We start from the raw sequence: 23,286 nt of genomic DNA, 5'->3' as shown, positions 1-23,286 counted from the left end.
AAGGAAAGGTCATAATCATAAGTAGTTCAAGCAAAAGTTGATTTACGCTTTTCGTTGGGATTATAGGATTTTGGGCATAACCTTGAATTGTAGATCCCATCCTGTTGTCAGCTTATTGAATGCGTTTATGTTTTGATGTAGTGTCAGGGTGGTTTTTCTGATTATTGATCTCCATATAAACCTCTAACTTTTTTTTTTTTTTTGCATTAGCTTATAGGTAGAAGAATCTTTTACTATTTAACCAAATTATAAATATGAGACAGATTGCTACTATAAGGAGGTTCTGGTCGCCTGTGCTGATATTACTCTGGTCTGAGGGACAGTATGGAGATCAGGTGATAATTTTCTCTCTGACAGCAGCAGCAGAGTTCACATTCCCAAGTCTCAGAGTGTCTGAGAGTGTGATTTTCTCACCCTCTTGAGTAGCTTTATTCTTCACTGTCTCTTTACATGTGATCAGGCGCCAGATAAATGGGTCATGCATGCTTTTATGCTCAATAGAGCTTTAGTCTTATATTTAATATCTTGTGATGTTTAGTGCTAGTGTAAACGGTTTCATAACTTCTGTATCTACTGTAAAGGGATAATCCACCTAAAAATAAAAATGATGTCATTATTTACTCACCCTCAAATTGTTCCAAACCTCTGAGTTTCTTTCTTCTCTTGAACACAAAAGAAGATATTTTGAAGAATGTGGGTAACCAAACTATTACTACCATAGTATGGAGAAGAAAAAAAAAACATTACTATGGAAGACAATGGGGACCATAAAGTGTTTGGTCACCCACATTCTTCAAAATATCTTATTTTGTGTTCAGAAGAAGAAATAAATTATTACCGGTTTAGAACAACAAATTAATAACATTCTCCCCAAAATCACTTGCACATAAAATGTGACATATGCTTAATCTGAATCGCCATAGCAACAGCTGACAGTCTAAACCTATCAGAGGCTGTCGTGCTAATAAACCAGTTGTCAGCATGGATGACCATCAGGATCAGGTCTGTATTGTACACAGGACTGAGCTATATCTGATGTGAGGACAGTCCTTTGGATATGACCATGCAATCAGCAACCTCTTTTAACCTGTCTGTGGTGTAGCACTAAATAGAAGTGTCTAAAACGCCTGTCATTAGAGGTCGACAGGGTTTTTTTTTTTTAACTGACAGCTGTCTCTCAACATTCAAGGACGAGCTGTGTTTTTATTCATGTGCAATGCCATGCTACCCATGTTTACCTTCTAAAGCTGAGTTCACATGACTGTTTTATTGTGAAACGTGTGAAGCTCATTTCAGACTATCCCACAGTTTATATAAAGAGCATATATATTTGATGTTTTTGAAAGTCTCTTTTGATTACCAAGGCTGCATTTATTTGATCAAAAATACAATGAAACCATAATATTGTGAAAAATTATTACAATTTAAAACAACTGTTTTTTTTTTTTTATAATTTGACAGACGTTGACTAATAAGCTGCTTTCCATTGACTGAAAGCTTCCATTTAGCCTCCTTCAGGAATGAGTTATAAACGGGATCAAAGGCAAATGAGGAGTTTTACCCAGAATTTGGTGCACTCTCAGGAAAAAAAGGTACAAAAGCTGTCACTGGGGCGATACCTTTTCAAAAGGCACACCTTTGTACCTAAACAGTCCATATTGGTACCTTGAAGGTACATATTAGTACCTAAGTGTACCTTTTGAAAAGGTACTGCCCCAGTGACAGTGTACTGATGCGTAAATGGTAGCAGTGATATGCATAAAAGATGGAAAACCACTAAGTGTGTCAATAACAGAATGGTGCTTTGTCTGAAATGGCACCAATTTAACTGCAATTTAACGGGTTTCACGTGTGAAATTGGTTATTTTCTGTGGTAACATCCTCCATGCAACAGATATTGCCAATAAACCTTGTTCTAAACCCAACTTTATTCAATTTTAGATCCTTATTGATATGTAATGATCATGAACCGCTTCAAATGTCATTGTGAACGTGTGACTCAAGTGTGGATATGAAAATGGTCCGATCCTAGATCTCTTGGTTCTAGTTTGGCTCAAAATGCAAGGAACAAGCAGATCATTTTCAGATAGTAATGGAGATAATGGCCTGCGAAGTGTAGATTCATTTCCTAAGTCATGCACAATTGGCCGAACTAACTGTCCTTCTCTCGTTAGTCTCCCAAACTCTCCCATTCTGACCTATCATCCCCTTGTGTCCCACAGACATCATGTGGAGGTCTCAATTTGGACCGTCTATCCACAGCTGTCAGTCAAATACAAACTATTTCTATTAGATGCAAGGACAGCAGGCCTTTAATGTTTAAGTCTAATGTAGTTTGCTCTTGATTTACTTCTTAGTACTTGCCAGTTGTGTTTGACACCATTGTGTGTCCATCTTATTAACATATGCGGTCCAATGATCTGTCCTTTCCACTGTTTAAAGACTCATGGATGAGTATCTCCTTTCAAAGGGATGTTTTGTGACCTTTCTCTATTTTAGAAAACAGGACAGATATTCCCATGATCCCTCAAGACCTGGTATCACAGTCCCAAGCAGTTGTCAATATCAACACTTATCCTAAGTGCGTGGAAGTCTCAAAGGTCATGAGGTGTCCTTGTCTTCGCAAGTCATAATCAGCGTCGTCACTTGATCTTTTTCCACCAACTCTCTGACTCTAACAATTAAATGGGTGATAATTGCTACTGTCCATGTAATGATTTTATGTAATTTCTCTTTCTACAAGCCAAGAACAGCACATTTGAACTTATTTATTGTTAATGCATTAGGTATCAGGAACAAATAATAATCAACAATATGTATTCCTACATTGATGAATCTAATGTTACGTTATACTATTATACTAAATACACTATTAATATAATAGTATAAATGTACTATTAATGTAAAAGTTAATTTATACTAAATATACTACTGTTTATTGTTAATTTGTTTTAATATTTTTAATAATGTTAATTATTACCCAGGTGCTAATTAATTTTTATGATGTGAATCGCATGAAAATGTACATTTAAAAGTAAAGGTCTGAACCTAAACATAACTGTCAGTGTAATCGTATGAAAGATTATACGAATAAGCCACATATTTAGCAAAATGTAAAGGTTGTGTATTGCCATGGGATTGTGTTGGTTAATTAACACTTTTTAAATACATTAATAATTTTGAAAGGAACACTCCACTATTTTTGAAAATAGGCTCATTTTCCAACTCCCCTAGAGTTAAACAGTTGAGTTTTACCGTTTTCGAATCCATTCAGCCGATCTCCGGGTCTTGCGGTAGCACTTTTAGCTGTAGCTTAGCATAGATCATTGAATCTGATTAGACCGTTAGCATCTCGCTCAAAAATGACCAAAGAGTTTATATATTTTTCCTATTTAAAACTTGACTCTTCTGTAGTTACATTGTGTACTAAGACCGACGGAAAATGAAAAGTTGCGATTTTCTAGGCCGATATGGCTAGGAACTATACTCTCATTCCGGCATAATAATCAAGGAACTTTGCTGCCGTACCATGGGTGCAGATGGCACAATATTACGCAGCGCCTGAAAATAGGCTAACTTCCATCAACATAACCAACGTGACCACCTGCTTGCACAGGGAGCATGCTGGGGACTATTTTCAGGTGCTGCGTAATATCATTGTGCCTGCTGCACCCATGATACGGCAGCAAAGTTCCTTGATTATTACGCCAGAATGAGAGTATAGTTCCTAGCCATATCGGCCTAGAAAATCGCAACTTTTCATTTTCCGTCGGTCTTAGTACACAATGTAACTACAGAAGAGTCAAGTTTTAAATAGGAAAAATATAGAAACTCTTTGGTCATTTTTGAGCGAGATGCTAACGGTCTAATCAGATTCAATGATCTATGCTAAGCTACAGCTAAAAGTGCTACCGCCAGACCCAGAAATCGGCTTAATGGATTCAAAAACGGTAAAACTCAACTGTTTAACTCTAGGGGAGTTGGAAAATTCCTTTAATGTTTTTTTTTTTTAATAATTTTTATTTACTTAATTTTTACTTTTTTATAATATATATATTTTTCATAATAATTTAAATAAGACCAGGAATGTAAATTAAGAAATCAAATGAAACTTCAGTGGTAATTAACTTTTTTTTTAATAAGGTCAAAAGTCAAATTTATTTGGAATACAATTGAAATCTTATGATCACAGTAAAAAAAAAATTATGACTTCTTGGTAAACATTCCCATTCTGTAAAAATTATCTTTCATACAAATTAGCCAACAGTTCGCCAAAACAAAAAAATAGTCTCACATTGGCATGAGTTTGTGTTGATTAATGAATGCTTTTGTAGTACATTAGATGTATAAGATCGAACACTTTATTTTTTTCATGTTTTAATTTTCTTTCATTTTGCTATTTATTTTTATAATGATGATCATATTTAATAATAATAATACTAATTTCCTTCATTTTATCTCTATCACACAGACACACTTTCTGTTTCACTCTGTTGTGTCTCTCTGTTTTATTGGATGTCTATTTCAGTACTGAGGAGGGATGTATGCCTGCTGTGTGTGAGCATATGTGTGTGACCTTAAACTGCAGGTCAGAAGGGACAGGCTATCAACGTAAGGTACACACGTGCCCATGCCTCAGTCATGCTATGCCCAGCCTGCACTTCACTTCATTCTGTCGTTTAGCCCACACCCATAAAGCTCTTGACAAGTTATTATCAGCCATTATAGCAATTAATGACCCTCTGGAGGCTTGTGGCTCTAATTGGCATTTGCCAGCAACTGTGGCTATCATGTGTTTTGGGATTGGGAATTGCAAACAGCAGATCTCAGATCAGTTTCTCTGCTGATATAATGTATAATATTATGATCTCATCTCAGAGCATTATTTCTATTCTTAGATGTACTACATGTTCAATGCCTACAGAATTTATGCATACTAAATTTCACTGCGTTTGATGCAGCTTTTTTTTTTCTTGCGTAGGTTTGTCGACAGTGACTTCAACAAATATTTTGACACTAAAGCCATACTTTGAAATGCATGAATGTCACTGCATTATATAAGAGTTAAACCAAGTAGTATTTATTTGAACTATAATTGTTTAACTAGTTGTAATCATACACATGACTGCATTTTTCCAGGTATTTTTTTCCTTAATGATCTCAAGAGATTTTCCTCTACTCAGGACTGATCAGAGTTTACTGATGACATCACCGCAGTAAAAGTGTCAGGTCAGTAATCTGAGGCATAGATCTGGAAATGATTGACTCAGGGTGTTTTTGGGGCTCTACTGTGCGCTCTTGACATTCAGTCTTGGGGTTTAATATGTAATAGAGCTCTTTCACATAATATTTCGCTCTGGACCAAATTATTAATTTTGAGGGCAAAGGAAAATGGCTTTAATTACTGGGTAATATGATATTTAACTTGCTTTTATGTGTGTCAACGTGTGTTGTTTAAGAGTTGTTTGCTAAGATGTGGTATGAACAGTCTTGATTCTAATGCTAATGACTTTCAAGGGTGTTTAACACCAACTTGAACACCAACACGTCTAGCAGGACACAATTCCTGTATTACAAGAACTTGTTGCATTCTCATAGCTAGCACATCTAATAGTGTGCAATAGCATAAACCATCTTCTATTGTCAATTTTCTTTTTCAGTTCAAATTTTGTCATGGTGAATCAACAGTTTGCTGAGAGAGTATATTATGTGTGTACATTAATGAGGAAAAAAAATTCAAATTAACAAATGATTTTAGCAAATGGCTGCAATATAACAAAGAGTGAAAAATTTAAGGGGGTCTGAATACTTTCCGTACCCACTGTAACTCAACATATTCATAGCATAGCCTGGGAGCATCTTTCCATTCACTTCTGCATTAATCTGCATATTTTTGTAGATTGCCTTACTGTTTTAATGTTTGCAGACTTACACAAGTCATTATACTTGGACTGAATGACTACAGTAAATATACGGGTAATATTCACAAACTCAGTTATTATCCAAACACAGATCCCAAGAGGCTTGCATTTCCGTTTTTTTTTTTTTTTTTTTTTTTGCAGTAATAAATGTAGTAAAAATATATTGCAGCTCTATAACATGTGGTTGAATCATTTTGCTTACCAGGAAATACCTTTGTAGCATGTCCAGTTTTGGACTCTTAAAGCAGCATTTAGGTTGATTTGACTTGTTTGAATTACCTCAAGACCACAGATATACATGCAAGCATGCACAGTAAATGCAGATGTGTGAGAATGCAACATGTACTATGAATTGTGTTTCAGGATGCAACAAAATGTGAAATCAAATTTGCATAGCTAGAAGCATTTGAGTTTGCCAACTTGGGCAGATTATGTTTTGGGCCTCTGTAGTATATAATCATTATTAACTTATGAAAGTATAATTCCTCTCTATCTGTTATGTAATGTGCTGCAGCAGGAAACGCATGGCAAGACATCTGAAGGGCTCCTTACTGGTTGTCTTTCCTTTCTGACATCACAGGTGTGTTACTGGGCAACTCTTACACATTCAAGCGGTTACCCATGCACTTCTACAAACAGCAGGTGACACAGTCTGAGATGATCTGAGATCAGCGTTCACTTTGAGAGCTTTATATAGCCAAGCTGTCGGTGTTCTGCTATCCAGGATTAGGCTTCGGTAATTCAGCAATTCCACAGAGACGTCTTTGTGACGTCATGGAGAATGCCCAGCTGCCCATTTAACCCTTTGACTTTATCATTTCTTTAGAGTCATCAATGCTAAGGCATCGCTATTGCTATTACTTTACTACACAGCTTGCCCCAGAATATCATAAAGACTTGGGTCTTTGGTCTGCAAGTATCTGCCTAGCTCCCACAATCACCACTCACACAAACCTCAGGTTTTAAAGGACACTAGGGTGGTGGTTAAGTGGTTAAGGGCTGGTAACCAGAAGGATGCTGGTTCAAACCCCATAAGTGAGCAATGAGCTCTCACTATAGGCATTAAACCCCAGGTTACTCCAATAATAATAAATCCATATGGCGTGCTATGAAGACCTCACATGAAAGTTGTGAACATCTATATCTAAAGACCTCATTAAGATGCTGTTCCGTGCTTACACTTAGGTGTTATGGAGCAGAAAAGACTTTATTACTAATTTACAGATTCAGAGTGAGACAGAGAGAGATGCTCCCTGGACATCACATGCCTCCATCAGCGCTCCACTGACACGTCTAAGATTTCTGGCACCAAAACAACGTCACGCTTCCTATTTCAGGCACAGGTGCAACATTTCAGCAGCGGGTCGAGTAACTGCGAGAGCAGGACTGAGAGATAGTAAGGCATGGTAATAGCAGGTTACATTAGGACTCTGAATGAGGAATAGGATGCTTCCTGATAGCTTTTAGTAACAGGGCAAGAGCAATGTTAATACTGTTAATACTGCTTAACAAGGAGCTAATTAAAGAGAGGCCTTTTTACTATGTTGGCATGAAACATCTACTTTTGCTTTTTTTTTGTTTTTGTGAAAGGAGAAGTGATGTAAGAAATTGTCAAATGTTTTACCCCACTCTTGTCACATTTTCAGGAAACTATACTAGATTTTTACATGTCTGAAGAACATTTGAGTGGTGCATGACCTTGGAGAAGTTGCTGATATGGTAGTAGGATATTATACGTGGTCGCTAAGTTGTTGCTATGTGGTTAATAAGGTTGTTAACACATAGGTTAACACATTTGGTTGCTTACTGTTCCAAGTCAAAAGAACCCACTCCCAAGTCTTTATGACTATCTAGTCCCTAGATGACTCTGGTTGCTCCATAAGCCTATAGGTTTGTTGTCTGATTTGTAGTCCATCAGGTGAAAATGAGCTTGTCAGATTGCAAAGAAAAATAATAGCACAGTGAGCAGAAAAGGAATATTAGTGCTAACATTAGCAATCACCACAAAATAAAAATAAAGCATATGAAGTCTAGAGTTCAAGAGTTTCACTAACTTGTCAAAGCACTTGCATTTATTATCTAGAGAAAAAAAAAAAGCATCACATTTTTGTAAGGGTCACATATCACAATAATAAATAAACATTCCAAAAGCATTTCTTCATTATATTATTGTCAAAAGATATAATGTACTTTTCACAGATGTTGAACTTAAAGAATAATTCACTTCATTTGGCTTATTTTTTTTTTTTACAAGGCTGGAGAATGCAGACATGTTACCATACACCGAGTAGTTACAGCCCACGTCAGGTGCAGTCAAATAAGGCTTTATAAGAAAAAAAAACATTATGAGCCCGTTATCATGTCAATATTATGAAGCACTAATCCAATACTGAAATGGACTTTATGACAGAACATCAAAACGTTTGCACACGCCTTTACAGTTTATGCATAATAGATAAGGCTCAATAACTCGTTGCCATGTATGTTTAAATACGTTATGCCTGTTGCAAACATGCATATATGGTTACAAAAAATGTCCTACATGGCACCGCAAGAACTGCACTGTACACAAAGCACTCTGGAAAATAGATAACAGAATAAAAGAATAGAAAATTTAATGAGAATGACAGAAAGAAATGAAGAGAAAAGGCAATGAAGGGTTCATAGGCACAGAAGTTCACCAGGTTAGAGAATGTCCACTGGAGTTTCTTTCCAAAGCACTTCAAACAGCGCAGAGTTAAATGAAAGCAGTAACCTTTTGAAGTTATTTAAGGAAAATACCACAGGGCATTCTAGTGGGCTGCAATAAGGTACTTTCCTGTGGTGGTGTTGGTTATATATACAAAAAAGTAGATCGTGTTCTACAAAAGGTCAAAGTTTAGTTTATGCCATTGGGTGAAAGTGTCCTTTAAAGCTCGTTGTATCCTGGTCACATGATGACAGTTTCTGTGTGTCGGGAATATGAATTCAATAATTGTTTGGCATTCAGGCCAGGGCTTGTTGGGCCGGATGTGTGGGCGATTTTGCTTGGGTGAGTATGCTTAACCCATCTGGATGGACGGCGTTGATTGGCTGGTCGAGCAGGACGAGAAAAATGGCTACTGCTAGGTGCAGGAGATGACTCCCGGTTGACCTGGAGAGGAAAATGTTTTAATGTAAGTGTCTTTCTGGAAAAATGATCAATACTTGGGTGAATCTACTTGTATTTTATGTACCAAGATGTTAAATGACTTTATTTGACAAATAAGCAGAAACAGAAAGCAAAGTAGCGGAATGGAAAGATTGGAGAATGGGATCAGGATCACCACAGCTCCTTTGCATCAAAAGCAACATTCCTCATTCTTTGTCCTGGAGAACCACTTTCCTGTAGAATTTATATACAATTTTAATTAAATGTGCTTGAATTAACTAATCAAGGTCTTTGTGTTTACCTGAAAACCAAATGTTTTAGAGCACACTTGGAAATATACTCTTCATGAAAGTGGCTCTCCAGAATCAGGAATGAGGAACACTGGACGAGAGCATGTGCACCATGACTCAGAAAATATAAATACTGCATTGAAATTTAGTGTGTGTGCTGATCATATCTGTACCCTCTTCACCTGCTTGTTGTCCAGTTGCTGGGTGAATGTGGCCCTCTGACTTCTGTTGTTCTCTATTTCCATCATTTCCAGAAGTTGCTCCAAGTTGTCATTTCCCCGTCTCATCATTTTGACACCAAGTCCTCTGTGTACCTTATTGAAGTTTTGAGATCCTACTCCCAGAATCCTTTCTACCATCTGGCAGTCAGAGAATAGGTCCTCCCTCTGGAAGCCCGCTTTGTGGGCTTTAGACATTGAAGCCACCTTGTGATACCCCGAATTAAGGTGAGGCTGTGACTGGCTTAAGTTACAGGCCAAGCCACGCTGTTCAAGAACACAACCACCCCTCCCACTGCCTCTGTCTCCATTGAGGAGGTGTCTAGAAGGACCAGCTGCCCAAAACTCCAGATCTGCTACCAGTACATCACAGTCTGCACGGCATTTCTGGACGTGCGTGCGTGAGGATGCCCGCCTGTCATCAAACTTGCTCTGGCAAATGGGAGTGCTGGTTTGCCTCGGAGGTTCAGCAGAGACAACGGTGGTCACGAGACCATCCTCTATCAGGGTTTTTCCCTCATTCTCCTGCAACATGGCACCAAACTTACGCAACACTGATGGGCTGCCAGATTTCCTGTCAAGAAAGAGGCATTTCCTGTCAGGTTGCTGTGATGACTCATGGTAAGTGGAACGAGGGGTTACAGGAGAAGAATCTCTCTGTCTGATTGCCAGTTTGGAAGCTGAATTTTTAGGGGGAAGGTCATTTGATGAAACCGGGTCTTTCCAGCTAACGTGGCGGGCTTGGGAGTCATCCCAACTTGATTTCTTGTTCTTTTTGTTCTCAGCCTCCTCAATCTCATCCAGAACCACACACGAGGCAGTCCTAAGGTGAAAAGACAAATCAACCAAGTAGTCACAAGAGGGAACTGGGCAAACACTAAGCGTTGGTCTATAACCAACAAGAAACATGCACGATAATAGGACAACAATAGGAATGTATCTGATAGGTTGAGATCAGAAAGGCTTTACCTGTTTGTCGCCAGGCTGGTCTTCATGCTATCTTGATAACTGTGTGTAACTGGATATACCTTGGGGTTCTGAATCAAAAAAGAGGGAGATATGAAGGGATAAGGTGAAAACGTATAAAGACAAATCCTTGAGGTATAAGAGTCCAGTTTGAGGAGATATTTATCAATAGTGAAAGAGGTACTCACTCTATTTGGAGCTCCAAGATTCCCTGGGTTCCTTCTAAAATGTGGACCCTGTTGGAGGTATCCATTGAGTATGTCTACGGTGGCATCTTGCCTTTCAAAAGCATGACAACTGGCAGGGTAATGGCTGTCGTTGCTCAGGGAATTAAGCATGCAATTGTTGGAGCCATTACAGTATTCACTGGGGTGGTGAAACCCAAGGCTTTGCATAACTGAAGGATCTGCTTTTATTTCACTGCATTGACAAATTGGGAGGCTGTTGTTGGGGTGACCATGAGGTTCGTGATAACCATTGGCCTGGTGGCTATACTGAGAGTTGACAGGAAGCAAAGTAATGTCCAGGTTTTTATTGTTTGTGATGTTGTTTGTGCTGCTCTCGCTGGCTTCTCTTCGTGCTTTGACCTCATTATACAACTGAAATACAATCACAATGTTAGAGACAAACTCAGCATTCATAAAGTATGATTTTTTTTTGCCCACCTACATGAAAGCAAATGTTTTAAATCCACAAGTCAGCAAATACAACTGGCATAATGTACTGCATAGACTAGTTATGCAACATTTGCATAAGTAAACAGCATGGGTTTCTTCCATTTAGAATGGGTCAGTGAGAGGGAGGGCTTGCATGCTCAAAGGCTAATTAATCTATCAATAACAACATGCTTGCTTGGCCTGATTCAGCAGCAATGCATTAACTTCCTGTGTTTTTGCGTGAGAGAGACTGTTTGTGAATGTTTGTAAGTAGCCTGTAACCCCTATCCTTTTGGGTTTAATAAGCTTGTTAACATCTGTCACAGTCATGGTGTTGTGGGGCGAAGCACCTATTATTATATCCAAGAGATGCAGCCAACTTAGGCAACAGGGGGTCAAGATCCTTTCAGCCAATCACAATTCTAGTTCGTGCCCACTATCACAACTCCACGTAGTATTGCAGTGCCAATGGAACTTTTGGCATGGTTTATCAGAGCATTATATTTTTGAAGTTTGTTTACATTTTCAAATAAGGATCTCTCTCTCTCTCTCTCTCTAGATATGGAGATGATTGGATGGATATGGATTCTGTCACAATGACTGGCGTCACCTCTGTTGAAAATTTGTCTCACCTCTTCAATCTTCCTCTGCATGTCCTGTAGCTGATCTTCCCATTCCTGCATCTCGGAGTCAAAACTGTCAAGCAGGTCAGCTCTGTTTCCACCCCACACACAACTCCCAGGCTCCGGCCCACAGTGCAATTCCAATGCAGCCATTCTTCTGTGTATGTGTGCCTGTGCTCAGAATCTTACGCTGCAATTCCTGAAAGGTCACTGGAGTGACCACATTGGCAAGTCCACCAATACCTCTATGAAGACAAAAGAGAAATTCATCAGTGAGAAATAGCCTATTCATTATTTAGAGTACTCTTAAGTAATCAGAGTATCTGGTAGTAGTTGGTTTCTCAAAGTAAATTAAGTGACTGTAAAAAAAAAATTCTACTGTCTACCGTGGCTTGCTTTACAGTTTAAGGGTCTTACGAATGTGAAGTTTTCGTGTTTGTATTGCATTCAAGGAGACGAATGGAAGAAAACAAAATCCCAGCTATTTGCTCTGGACACCTGCTTTAAAGCTTTGGCCCATTTCTATATGCATTCCCTGTCCTTCAAACCAGCCCTTAACTGTCAAAATTGTCAGCACGTCCTTTAGACACCAACTTCATTAGACATGCTCAAGTTACCTAAAGGGACTTCAGGGATTCTAAAGTCAGTTTAATAACATGGACAGTCTCCTTGGAGTAAACCGATCTCTCTTGATCAAAGGAACAATAGTAAAAGGTAATTGGTCACCCCTTGCAAAACCTACACCTACAGCCAGCCTAGATCTTTAACTACAAGGTTACACTGCTTCTTTTGGGTTAGGGATGAGGTCAAAGTTCTAAGCAAGTGCAGAACCTTTTACCCACTTGGATGAGTTCAGAATAGTTGCATCCTTTCCATGGTAACGTCACTAAGTTTTTCTGTAACGCAGATTGGATTTACGGCAGGTATTAGGGATGGAATTTTCTTCTGTCAAGGAACATGACACCCAATTTAACTCATGAAATTTCCAGAATATGCCACCATATGTTAGAATGGAAGGCTATTTATACTCTCTGTAATTATGTTGTTATAAAACTAAAAATGAAATTCACCTTTTAATGAAAATAGATACACACTTACTCTCTATATGTAAAAGTAGCTGATCACAATAGTAGTAAATCTAAGTGAATTTACAGTTCCATAAATTATTTACATATTAAGTACATATTGTTAGTTAGTATTCCTTGAGCAAGTATATGTACTTACATATGTCAATACAGTAATTTACTTCTACATTACTTTACTTTTAGTGTAAAGCGTGACCAATGAGGCTACAAGGTTCTTAATATTATATATCCAACATTTTCAGCCCAAGTGAAAGATTACAAAAAAGAGTTGTAAGTAGTAACAATTTAATACTTTAAAAGGTTTAAAAATGGTGTACTTGTATAATACGCATTCTTAATCCTTACCGGTTAAATCTTATTATTTGTTCCTCCAGTAACTCCCTCTCATGAGTTTTTGATGAATTGAAACAGGTGCTCCAGAATATGAGTAGAATATGAGTAACCTGTTCAAGTACAGGTTTGTTGCTTAAATCAAGATCTTGCTTGTTTCAGTACCGCCTTGCCTTTGACAGCTCCTGTACCCAAATGGGATGTAACTGTGCAAAGACCGTGAAGGCTTGCTTCCAACGGCGTGACGTAAAAATCCTGCGTATTGGATCTTAAATGTTTCCTCTGTCCGGCCCTACGATCCTGTCCGGAGCTCAGGGGTAAACAACTGTAGTCCTGAGGGGGCCCCGGGGCTTTATAGTAACTCTAAGTATTTACCCCTGCGATGTCAGACCTGCCAGGTGTCTGGTGTCATAATGTCAGATTTATTCCGGCATTCGTGGTCTCCATGCAAGAGACTGTCGTCACCGACATTCTAGGTTAAAATTACAAAGGCAGAGGGAGAGTGTTTACATGGCTATTTTAAAATGCCCAGTTCTACCCCACCTCTGTGAAACTGTCTTGTTGCTAGTCTGGTTTTAGGACTTGGCAGATAGCGGTCTTGTGACTCCTATTCCAGTTGTTTCGACTTCTACTAATGCCCACAGGCAACTGGGCTATTTGTGACTCTCAAAACACTCTGTCCATTTTATTCTAAAGATACCACTGGACAGAATTAGAGGATACTAAGTGTGCTGTCCACGGTTCTTAATGGGCACCTCACACTTTTATTTATTTGACACATGTGGCTGTTGCACAATAAACAGGCGGCCAACAGTTCCACCCTAATATTGGCCGCTGACTCAAATAGTTTCCGGGCACAATAACGGAGAACAAGGAAAACAACAAAGCAAAAGCCTCTTGAGAATGGAGACACAGTAGAACTGGCAAATTTTAATACAGAGTTGTATGTTTGATGTTTTTTCGCTAATGAGTTTATTTTCAGCTGGCAGGAAATTGAGAAGAAATGACTTGCAATTCCCACAAAGAGACTCACTCTAGAAAAACAGATGAGGTGTTGTTTTCTTGTCAATCGCCTAGACCCATCTAAACCAAAACAAATGAGTTTGTTCTCCAAATAAATTGTGAACCCAACCCTTCAACAGATCTTGTTTTTGCAATTATTTTAATCTATTTACAGCTTTAATTATTTTACTAAGAAACTACTGCCGACAACTTGAAGACTCAGGTGCTTCAACTGGCACTAAAACTGGAGATGCCAACAAGCTAAATAAACTCATAAAGAAAGCAAGCTCTGATTTCCAAATTGCTTATCCATGACATGCTTGCAGGAATGAGGAGCACGTTCAGCACTAGACTGATCCTGCTCTGGTGCAACGGAGAGCGCAGCAGAAGGTAATTTGTGCATACTGTCACCATGTACACAGGCACTTTATGTGAACTTGGACCCCCGTACACCCACCTCATCAAAGCCACAGCTGTTCTTTAGCAAACCACATGAATCTTTTTGTGCAATTTCTTCAGATTATTGTGCAATCAATCAATCTATGCAAAACAGTTGTTCTTGTCACAGAAATTACACATGCAATCGGATGATTCCTGACATCACCAGTCAAATATAAAGCCTGTTACTTATTCTCCATCCACATGTATGCATATTCTTTCTGACCTCTCGGAGTATACAGTTATATACCATGTTCTTACTCACCTTTCCATGTTTCTGACAGGTAATCATTCCAGCCGATGTACAGTATCTTTAGAGTGCAGTGGCAGGCACTCTGGGTAATGTGGTAATGTGCCCCTTAGTAGTAAACTGCAGTTGCATATTTCATTGCAAGCCTTTGGTGGCAAAGCAAGCGTCAGTGTGCCTGATAGCCATAGTCCTCAACTCAAGAAATGTCTTCTGGGTAATGTAGTTTCCAGTGGCTCAGTGTTTTCTTATGTTGTGTAATAGTTTTTAGTTGCAAAAAAAAAAAAGAAACCTCTTGTCTTGATGATGTACCTTCCAATGGCAGCCATACATATGCGACTTGGATAAAACAGTCTCCAGCTTTTTGGAAATTAAGGTTTTGCAGAATTCTGTGCTTAAACGTGCTGTCTGTGCTTGGAAAGTGACCGTCCTGTGATTCTTCAACCATGGTGACATACACAACATTGACAAACAAACAAAACAAAGGGGCGAGACTATGCTAATGAGTGGACGGATGGCGGTCACAGGACAAAAAAGAGGGTGAAAAGAAATACAAGTTTAAAAATGGTGGCATAAGAGAGTGAGGAGAACAACACTAGAATGAGGATGAATAAAATGATGGGCTGAAACATCTGGGTGAATAACCGGCAGGATTAACGAACATGCATTAAAAAACGGGTGCGTGGGAAGACAGGATAAGAGAGAAAGAGAGAAAGGTTAAGATATTATAGCCATTAACATTTTCTGTTTGCGTAGTTTACAAACTATGCAAATCTTGGCAAATAAAAAAAATATGCTGCATTTTGCTAAATGTTAAAAGCAGTCAGGAGATGAACTCTCTGAAATATGTAGTGCTTTCTTGTTCTTCACTATCAAACTCACTCCCTTTAAAGGAATAGTTCACCTCATAATGAAAATTGTCATAATTTCCTTTGATTCTCTTTCCTTATGTGGAATTTAAAGGGGTCATGAACTGAGAAATCAAAATTCACTTGATCTTTTAACATGTAAGAGGTCATTGTACTATAAAAACATCCTGTAAGTTTCAGAACTCAAAACTTTCTCATTATTCTAAAACAGCTTATATTGAAGCCAATCTGCCAAAATGACAGTTTGTGGAATGTGACACTTTATGACGTAATAGTGTGTCTAAACACCGCCTCCGCAGAAGAAAATAAACGCCTACTTCTACATCACTGCCTGTTTAGCTCCGCCCACCGATTCGCGCACATAGTGTAAATAACTAGAGAGGCAAACGCAGATCTACGCAGAAACCAAATGATAAAGATGCTCCGAACACAACAAAACGCTGTTCAGTGCCAAGTTGTGGAAAAACACAGTCTTTGCATCGCCTTCCTTCTGATCCCAACATTAGCAAAGAGTGATCAGTGGATTAATTTTATTTTTAATGAAGTTCCAGACTGCATCTGTAAGAACTTGGTCGTTTGTTCACTTCATTTTACCACGGATTCATTTACAAACAAGGCGCAATTCGACACAGGATTTTCAGAAAGATTGAAACTAAAAGACGATGCTGTGCGACTATATTGGATCCGACAGTAATGTCGCACCACACAAGTGTGAGTAACTGTTTGTATTATGTGGTCACTATTGCTTTGTCTGTTATTACAGATAATTTTATATGTACTGAGTATTTATGCGTTTTTAATCTAAATCACAGCAGCGTCCATCTATGAAGGATGTAGCTGTCAAACATACACAACTGTTAGCCAATCATAGCAGTGGGCGTTTACTTCCGAGTCTACAATCCGCCACACCTATTCAAACAAAGCGTTCCGATGAGGTGGTCAAAACAGGACAGAAAATAGCCTACTATTTCTAAATTATGATGTTTTTTCTAGGTAAAAATCTTGAGAATAATACAAGTTTACCTCAGAGAACAGTACAAAATAATAAAAAAGGCAGTTCATGACCCCTTTAAATAAAAGTATGACTTTGCATTATTTGGCTTCTGTAACAACACGATAGCTTTGTTAGATGAACAACCAAAATATAATTGATTATTCACTGAAATTTATCCATTCTGCTGCAGCATTGTTATAGAATTTTTTATATACTGTTATAGTGTTTATTAAAAATTTTAAATTCGCTTTTATTTTTCAGTTTTCATTTTAATTTTAGTAATTTTATGTGCTTTTGTCATGTTTATTAGTTTATTTTTTATATTAGTTTTAATTTAATTTAGTTTTATTTGTAGTGATTTTGCTATTTAAACAGCTAAGGCAACCTTTCTCATTTTTGTTTTTATTTAAATTAAAGCAAACAATTTTTAATAGTTTTAGGTTTTGTTAACAATATCAACACTGCTCTGCTGTAAGTCACATCTAATTTGTGTTTGCATTCATTCAATTAATGTTTTACATCTGTAAAATCAAATATCCTATGTTCTGGCATGTCTTGTGACCAGTTGTCATTGATGTCAAACTCGACATGATGAACCTTGATGCAAATGAACCTTAATTTTTTTATCTGTTTCTCACTCAAAAGTATTGTATGGATTTAGAAGACTTAGAATAGAGTCCATTGTACGGACTACTTATATGATGCCCTTTTTTGAGTTTGATTGCCTCTGGGGCCGGTTGCATAAACATAGCCACTATGTTAAGACTGTGTCTTAAGAACTAGTTTAACCAACTAGCAGTTAACCAAGAGATAATCACTTGTCTGATTAATATTGGGCCAATTTACCTTTTTGTAACTGACTTTAAACAGTTATGACCAGTCTAGAAGAAAACAAATTAGATGGCTAACTTTTTAAGACTAGTCTAAGCAGTTTATGCAACCGGGCCCTGGTCACTGTTCCACGGAAGAAAGAGAATCAAGGGTGAGTAAATAACAGAACTTTGAATTTTGGGTGAACAATTCCTTTATGGTGTGTCAAACATTCTTGTTGTGCTTCACATAGACACACAGACTCTTGCCAGACTCACAGATAATGGTTCTTCTGAATCTCTTTCCTCAGGTTTTGGGACTTCAAGTCGGTCTATAAACCCCTGCAGCTCCTTCCTGAAAGCTTTCATTTGAGCGTTGATGCGGTAGAGTAGCTCGTGCTCCCTGATCCGCCCACCATCGTCATCATCTTCCATACGGCCGAAAAGATCCCCATTAGCTACGAAAACCCTTGCCTCTGCAATGATGGTACTGGTGTCGGCTATGAGCCGGTCAATGGTTCGCCCCAAATGCTCCGCTTCCGCTCGGATGTCAATCATCTGTTGCCTGTCCCGTATGGAGCGTGAGAGGAGCCGAGCGGATTCAGGAGAATAAAGAGAACGAGTTGGTGTGAGGCACCGAGCATTGCGAACTTCCTCCGAGTCACTTTCTCCTCCGACAGGACCCTCACGTTTGCGATGGGGAGGGAGGCGAGAGGAAGACGAGTCATCATCGCTACCTCTACGCCCTCCGATTCCAGGACCAGTGTCACTCTCTGCGTCGCTATCCCGTGGTGTGATGGCTAGGTGAGATGCTAGATCATACCTTTGCATGTTGGAAAGCAGCACACGGTTCTCATACTGCAGCTGCATCACTTTCCCACTCAGTTCATTGATCTGCTTCCTTGCTGCCTTCAGCTCCTCCTGCAATGCCTCGGCTTTGGAGCTGTCTCCTGCTCCACTGGTGGCACCCGTTGCATTGCCACCCAAGGTGTGCCTTGTACCCTCTTTAAAGCGCAGTTTGTTCAGCTCACATGTCACTCTCTTATTCTGTTCCTCTACATCGGCCAGGTTCCTTCTTAGAAGTTCCGCCTCGTCCTCCACCAACTGCAGTTGTTGCCTTAGCTCGGACAGCTCCGACCCCTGCTCCCGCCCCATCCCTCCTTTCGCTCCGGACAAGCCCCCATTAGATGACTCTTCCCCTCGAAGATCATCCAACTCCGCCCTCAAGCCACGGTTCTCCACCTCCAATTCGACTATTTTACGTCCCAGGATGTTGGCCTCTTCTTCCACCAATCGCAAGCGGAGTTTAAGCTCGGATTCCCTTGTAGTGGGAGGGCCACCAGCTTCACCCTTTGGATGAGGGCTGTCCAGATCCCCATAGAAAGAACGATACTTTTGGAGTTCTTGTTCCAAACGGTCCTTTTCCTTGTCAACTGTGGCCATTTTCTTTCTCATTAAGGTAGCCTCCTCTTTAATGAAGGCCAGCTGGCATTTCAGGTCCTCATTGTCCTCCTTATGGACAAAAGTGCTGTGTTAAAGTGCTGGCACATTAGCAAAATTTTGGCAAGATTTTGTGGACAAAAAAGATCCATTGTTGATGTTTTTGCAATGTATGAAGCACAGCCCAAATATAAGTGACTTTTAAACCAAATAGCTTTCTGTTGGTGAAAAAAGCTTATTTGTATGGAAGCCCGTTTCCACCACTGAATAAAAAATAAAACCAGGTAATTGCGACTTTTTATCTCACAATTCTGACTTTTTTTCTCGGAATTGCGAGTTTATATCTCGCAATTCTGACTTTATAACTCGCAATTTTGACTTTATAACTTTATAAATAATTGCGTGTTATAAAGTCAGAATTGCGAGATATGAACTTGCAATTCTTAGAAAAAAATTCAGAATTGCGAGTTTATATCACACAATTCTGAGAAAAAAAGTCGCAATTACCTTGTTTTATTTTTTATTTAGTGGCGGAAACGGGCTTCCATATATTTGCGTGACTGACATGAGTACAAGCAAAACCTGAATGTGCAACTTTGTCTCCTTCATGCAAAAAAATTGCATGGATTTCTATTGAAATAACTGGATTTTGCCCACAAAATTTCATAGAGCAAAGGTAAATGTGAGAACAGCTTTACATTGTATGTATCGATACAATTTTTGTTTGATTACATGGCATCTTTTCATTCTGTATAGTTAGCAATGCAGTGCACTTCATATCTTTGCAAAAAAAAAAAAGAAAATGCATTACTGGTTGTAATTTAAATGAATCACTTAAACTAACAGCCTTCATTTGACCCTATACTGGTTGATGTCAGTGTTTCATCTTCACCTCTGTAGGAGTCTGAGTTTTCCTCTCAGGCTTTTGTGCATCTTTGCTTCCTCTTCGTTTCTGAGACTGGAAAAAACAAATGAAAGCTACGGTATGAATATGTATTTAAACCTATTCAGATCTGTTGTAGTAATTTGTGTTTGCATTCCTACCTCTTTGGCTTTGTCCAGCTCATTTTGCAGGGCTTGCTTGGTGACTTCCACCTCAATAAGTTTCTGTCTCAGTCGCTCATTTTCCTCATCTGTCTTTGTTCGTTTCTCCTCCACGTTCTCCAGCTCATGGTGGAGTCTTACAGACACATCCTTGGCAACCTGTCAGAATGTGGTGGTGTTGCTTAGTGGTTAAAGATCTGATTCGTAAACTATCAATGTGCTCTTGAGAAAAACACTTAACCTTAGGTTGCTCCAGGGAGACTGTCTTGGTAATAATTGCACTGTTGCTTTGGATAGAAGCATCAACTAAATGACAAGTTAGTAATTAGATAAAAATGGTGCAAATAAGTGCTTGTTGGATGGGTAATTTATCATAGACCTTCTCTGCTTTCCTTTAAAGATAAATACATGGGTACTTGCCTTTAAATCTTGCTCTAAGCTCCTTAGGAGTTCCTCGTCAATTTCTCCAGCTTGTGCATACCGAAGTCGTTTGCGTTCGGCTTTACGGAGTCTATACTGAAGGATGCGACAATTCTTATTTGCACGCTCGACATCGCGCCGCATATCTTGTAACTGACAGGTGTCCTCCTCATAAAAGGTGTCGCGCATCTCCTCCATTTCCATCCGCATCTCCTCAATCTCATTCTGTGAAAACCAGAGTGTTCTCATTAATAAAAAAAAAAAAATAGAGAAACCCTTATTTTCATACTTTCTACTCTGCAATTATATTGCAGAGCTATGCAAAACAGATCTCTGCATTTACATTATTTGAATAAACTGCACATTATTTCCACAAATTACATGCTTAATTAATCCTTGGCAAACTGTTGCTTGAACATGCAATTAGTGACGCGTATTTTGCACATACCAAGGCCATTTTCATAACTGTAGTTTGCTTTGTTCTGAAACAGGGACTAAATTGTTACAATGTTGCATTTCTCATGGTTCCGTTCACTTTCAGAAGGTAACAAGTCACCTGAGAAAACTGCCCCCTCATCATCATAATGTTTATGTGCTGTTTATGTTCTAGGGTCTTGATCAGTGTTATTTCAAGATGACTGGACAACATCTCTGCAGACTTATCGTGGCTTTCTTTTTGTTAATCACCAGTATCAGGCTGAGTGGGAATCAAGATTGTGTTTGGAAAACAATATTGCCATACACTTGTTGAACAGAGGAGTCATTAAAAGGCATTTTCAGAGGAAAAAAATGTGTTTTGATTATAATTTGACATGCTGACCCACAGAATTCAGGTATGCTTACAGTTATCAACACACCGTATGTATCATTTATCAGTTTTGCTAATGGTTATCAACATATGTATTGCTAATTAATTTAATGTGGAAATCTACATTTGTGTAGTTATACATTTGCATTGTGCATATTCCGAGAATTTTGTATTGTGTGTATTCTTTTTTCCTATATTTATTTACATTTTTGTCAAGTATTGATTGTGTCTAGCACTTCTACAACATCTATCTATCTGTCTATCTATCTATTCCGTCAGTTCTTTCTGTACAGCATTTCTCCATACATTCATCCTCATCTATTAAACTAGATATCTATCTATCTAAACCTCTTATGCTCTTAAAAAGGACAATGTCTGTTTATTCATCCATCCATCTATCCCTACCTCCATCTTCCTCAGATTACATCTATCTATCTATCTATCTATCTATCTTTTCATCTATCCATCCTCCCAACAATTCATCTTTTTTAAACATTATACATTTCATCGTCATAATTTCTCAAGCATAGCAAACAAACCCTAAGATCTTCGTTTTCATCCTCCAATCTCTGGATCTCGGCCTGCAGGGCTTCATTCTGCTGTGTCACGGGCTCGTCGACCCCACTCGTGGCCTGTGCGGCCGGTCCCGGTTGCGTCTCGCCTGATGCTTTGCGCTGCATCCTGCCGCTTTTCTTCAAGCGCTTGTCGATGTGATACTGGATGAGCTCTGATTGCAGACAGCCTCCGCCCCAGAAGGCCGGCCCGCAGCCCACGTACTCTCCTCCCGCAGCGGCCTCTCTCTCCCCCTCACACCACCACCGGAGGAGCCGTCGGGCTGCTCCGAGGACGAGTCTCTGTTGACGCACGGTAAACGCAGCGCGCGGTTCGTGTCCGGTGGTGGAGCGCGATCAGTCCGATCCTCGTTTTCCCAAACCGCCTCAGTTTCAGCACCATGAACAGCTGCCGCAGCTCTCACCCTCTCGACACGCGCTCCTTGAGCCGCCTGCTCTCCCTCGCGTCCTTTAATGCCTTTTCCTCCGAGCTTCGACGCAGCGGATGATGAGGAGCGGCTGCCGATGGGTTTTGAAGGCCGGTTTGGCGGGGGTTTGTCCGGGAGATGGTCGCCTCCACCCTTCGGTTCTGTTCGCTGATGGTGGAAAATCCGCAGCGCCACTTGCGGCAGAACTATTCATGTCATATAACAGACCTCCAAAAACACTAACGAGTTTCATGCCATTTGTAAGAGGGGAAAAAGGAAATGTTAGAATAAACTTTATTCTTATTTAAAGAGTACAAGTAGAGACAATGAAATGCAGTTGTCTGCATATAAATGCAGCCCTATTAATAAATAATTTAATACATTTATAAATAAAATTAACATACAAACGAACAGCAGTTTTCTGAGAGGAATGTGAATTCGTATCGTTTAAAGAATTATGTAGGTGAGTAACATTCATTTCAGACTTACAAGCTACATGTATTTGTCATTCAAGTTTATTGACACCCATTACAGTAGGTTTCTATTACAGTAGTAAAATGTTTTTGAGAATTTTCTGGTTCTTTGCAAGTTTAGAGCCTGTCCAAATAAACATATAATGATTACATCTTGGTGCAGTCCTAATTTGAGTTGTTCTTCAAGAACATTTAATATCGCGATGTTTTCTTACCTGTTTATGAACTGTGCTCATTTATATCCAGTGTGAGTGAGACAGTTCACTTCAGCTCGAGGGTACCAGGCACTGCTTATGCTCGCGAGACACTGACGTTTACTATTCATGAGGTGATGTAACAACAGATATAAGGAAGTGTGAGTACCATGTTGTTAAAATACTTAAGTACCAAATTAACTGCCATGTTCTTAAAATGCTATATATAAACAGTCAATTTAAAATGTTGTTTTTAAATATAAATGTAACATTTACAACTATATTATTTTCATTATTATTAGATTGTTGATTTTTTTTTTTCTGTGAGATTTTTTTAGAGGTCGGTGTGT

General features: G+C 39.0%; 1 protein-coding gene and 1 pseudogene across 2 annotated transcripts; both read right to left on the bottom strand.

Annotated features, from left to right (window-relative positions):
* Positions 1-8,015: 8,015 nt before the first annotated feature.
* Positions 8,016-15,107, bottom strand: LOC107697900 (uncharacterized). Of its 2 annotated transcripts, none has more exons than XM_016498759.1 (6): positions 14,925-15,107; positions 11,814-12,049; positions 10,714-11,124; positions 10,529-10,596; positions 9,524-10,382; positions 8,016-9,054 (listed from the first exon to the last, which is right to left on the bottom strand). In XM_016498759.1, the coding sequence occupies exons 2-6, from the start codon at positions 11,955-11,957 to the stop codon at positions 8,851-8,853; spliced, it is 1,686 nt and encodes a 561-aa protein (XP_016354245.1). In that variant the 5' UTR covers positions 11,958-12,049; positions 14,925-15,107; the 3' UTR covers positions 8,016-8,850. The 2 variants fall into 2 exon arrangements, with proteins under 2 accessions (XP_016354245.1, XP_016354246.1); XM_016498760.1 differs by lacking the exon at positions 14,925-15,107 and adding an exon at positions 13,235-13,718.
* LOC107697899 (protein SOGA3-like) lies at positions 15,102-23,052 on the bottom strand (annotated as a pseudogene).
* Between the last annotated feature and the right edge of the window lie 234 nt (positions 23,053-23,286).

Source organism: Sinocyclocheilus anshuiensis, unplaced genomic scaffold (assembly GCF_001515605.1).
Source record: "Sinocyclocheilus anshuiensis isolate Anshui unplaced genomic scaffold, SAMN03320099.WGS_v1.1 scaffold78, whole genome shotgun sequence".
NCBI classification, from domain to species: Eukaryota; Metazoa; Chordata; class Actinopteri; order Cypriniformes; family Cyprinidae; genus Sinocyclocheilus; species Sinocyclocheilus anshuiensis.
Note: the sequence above shows the minus strand (reverse complement) of the source record. Positions and strands in the feature narration are given on the sequence as shown.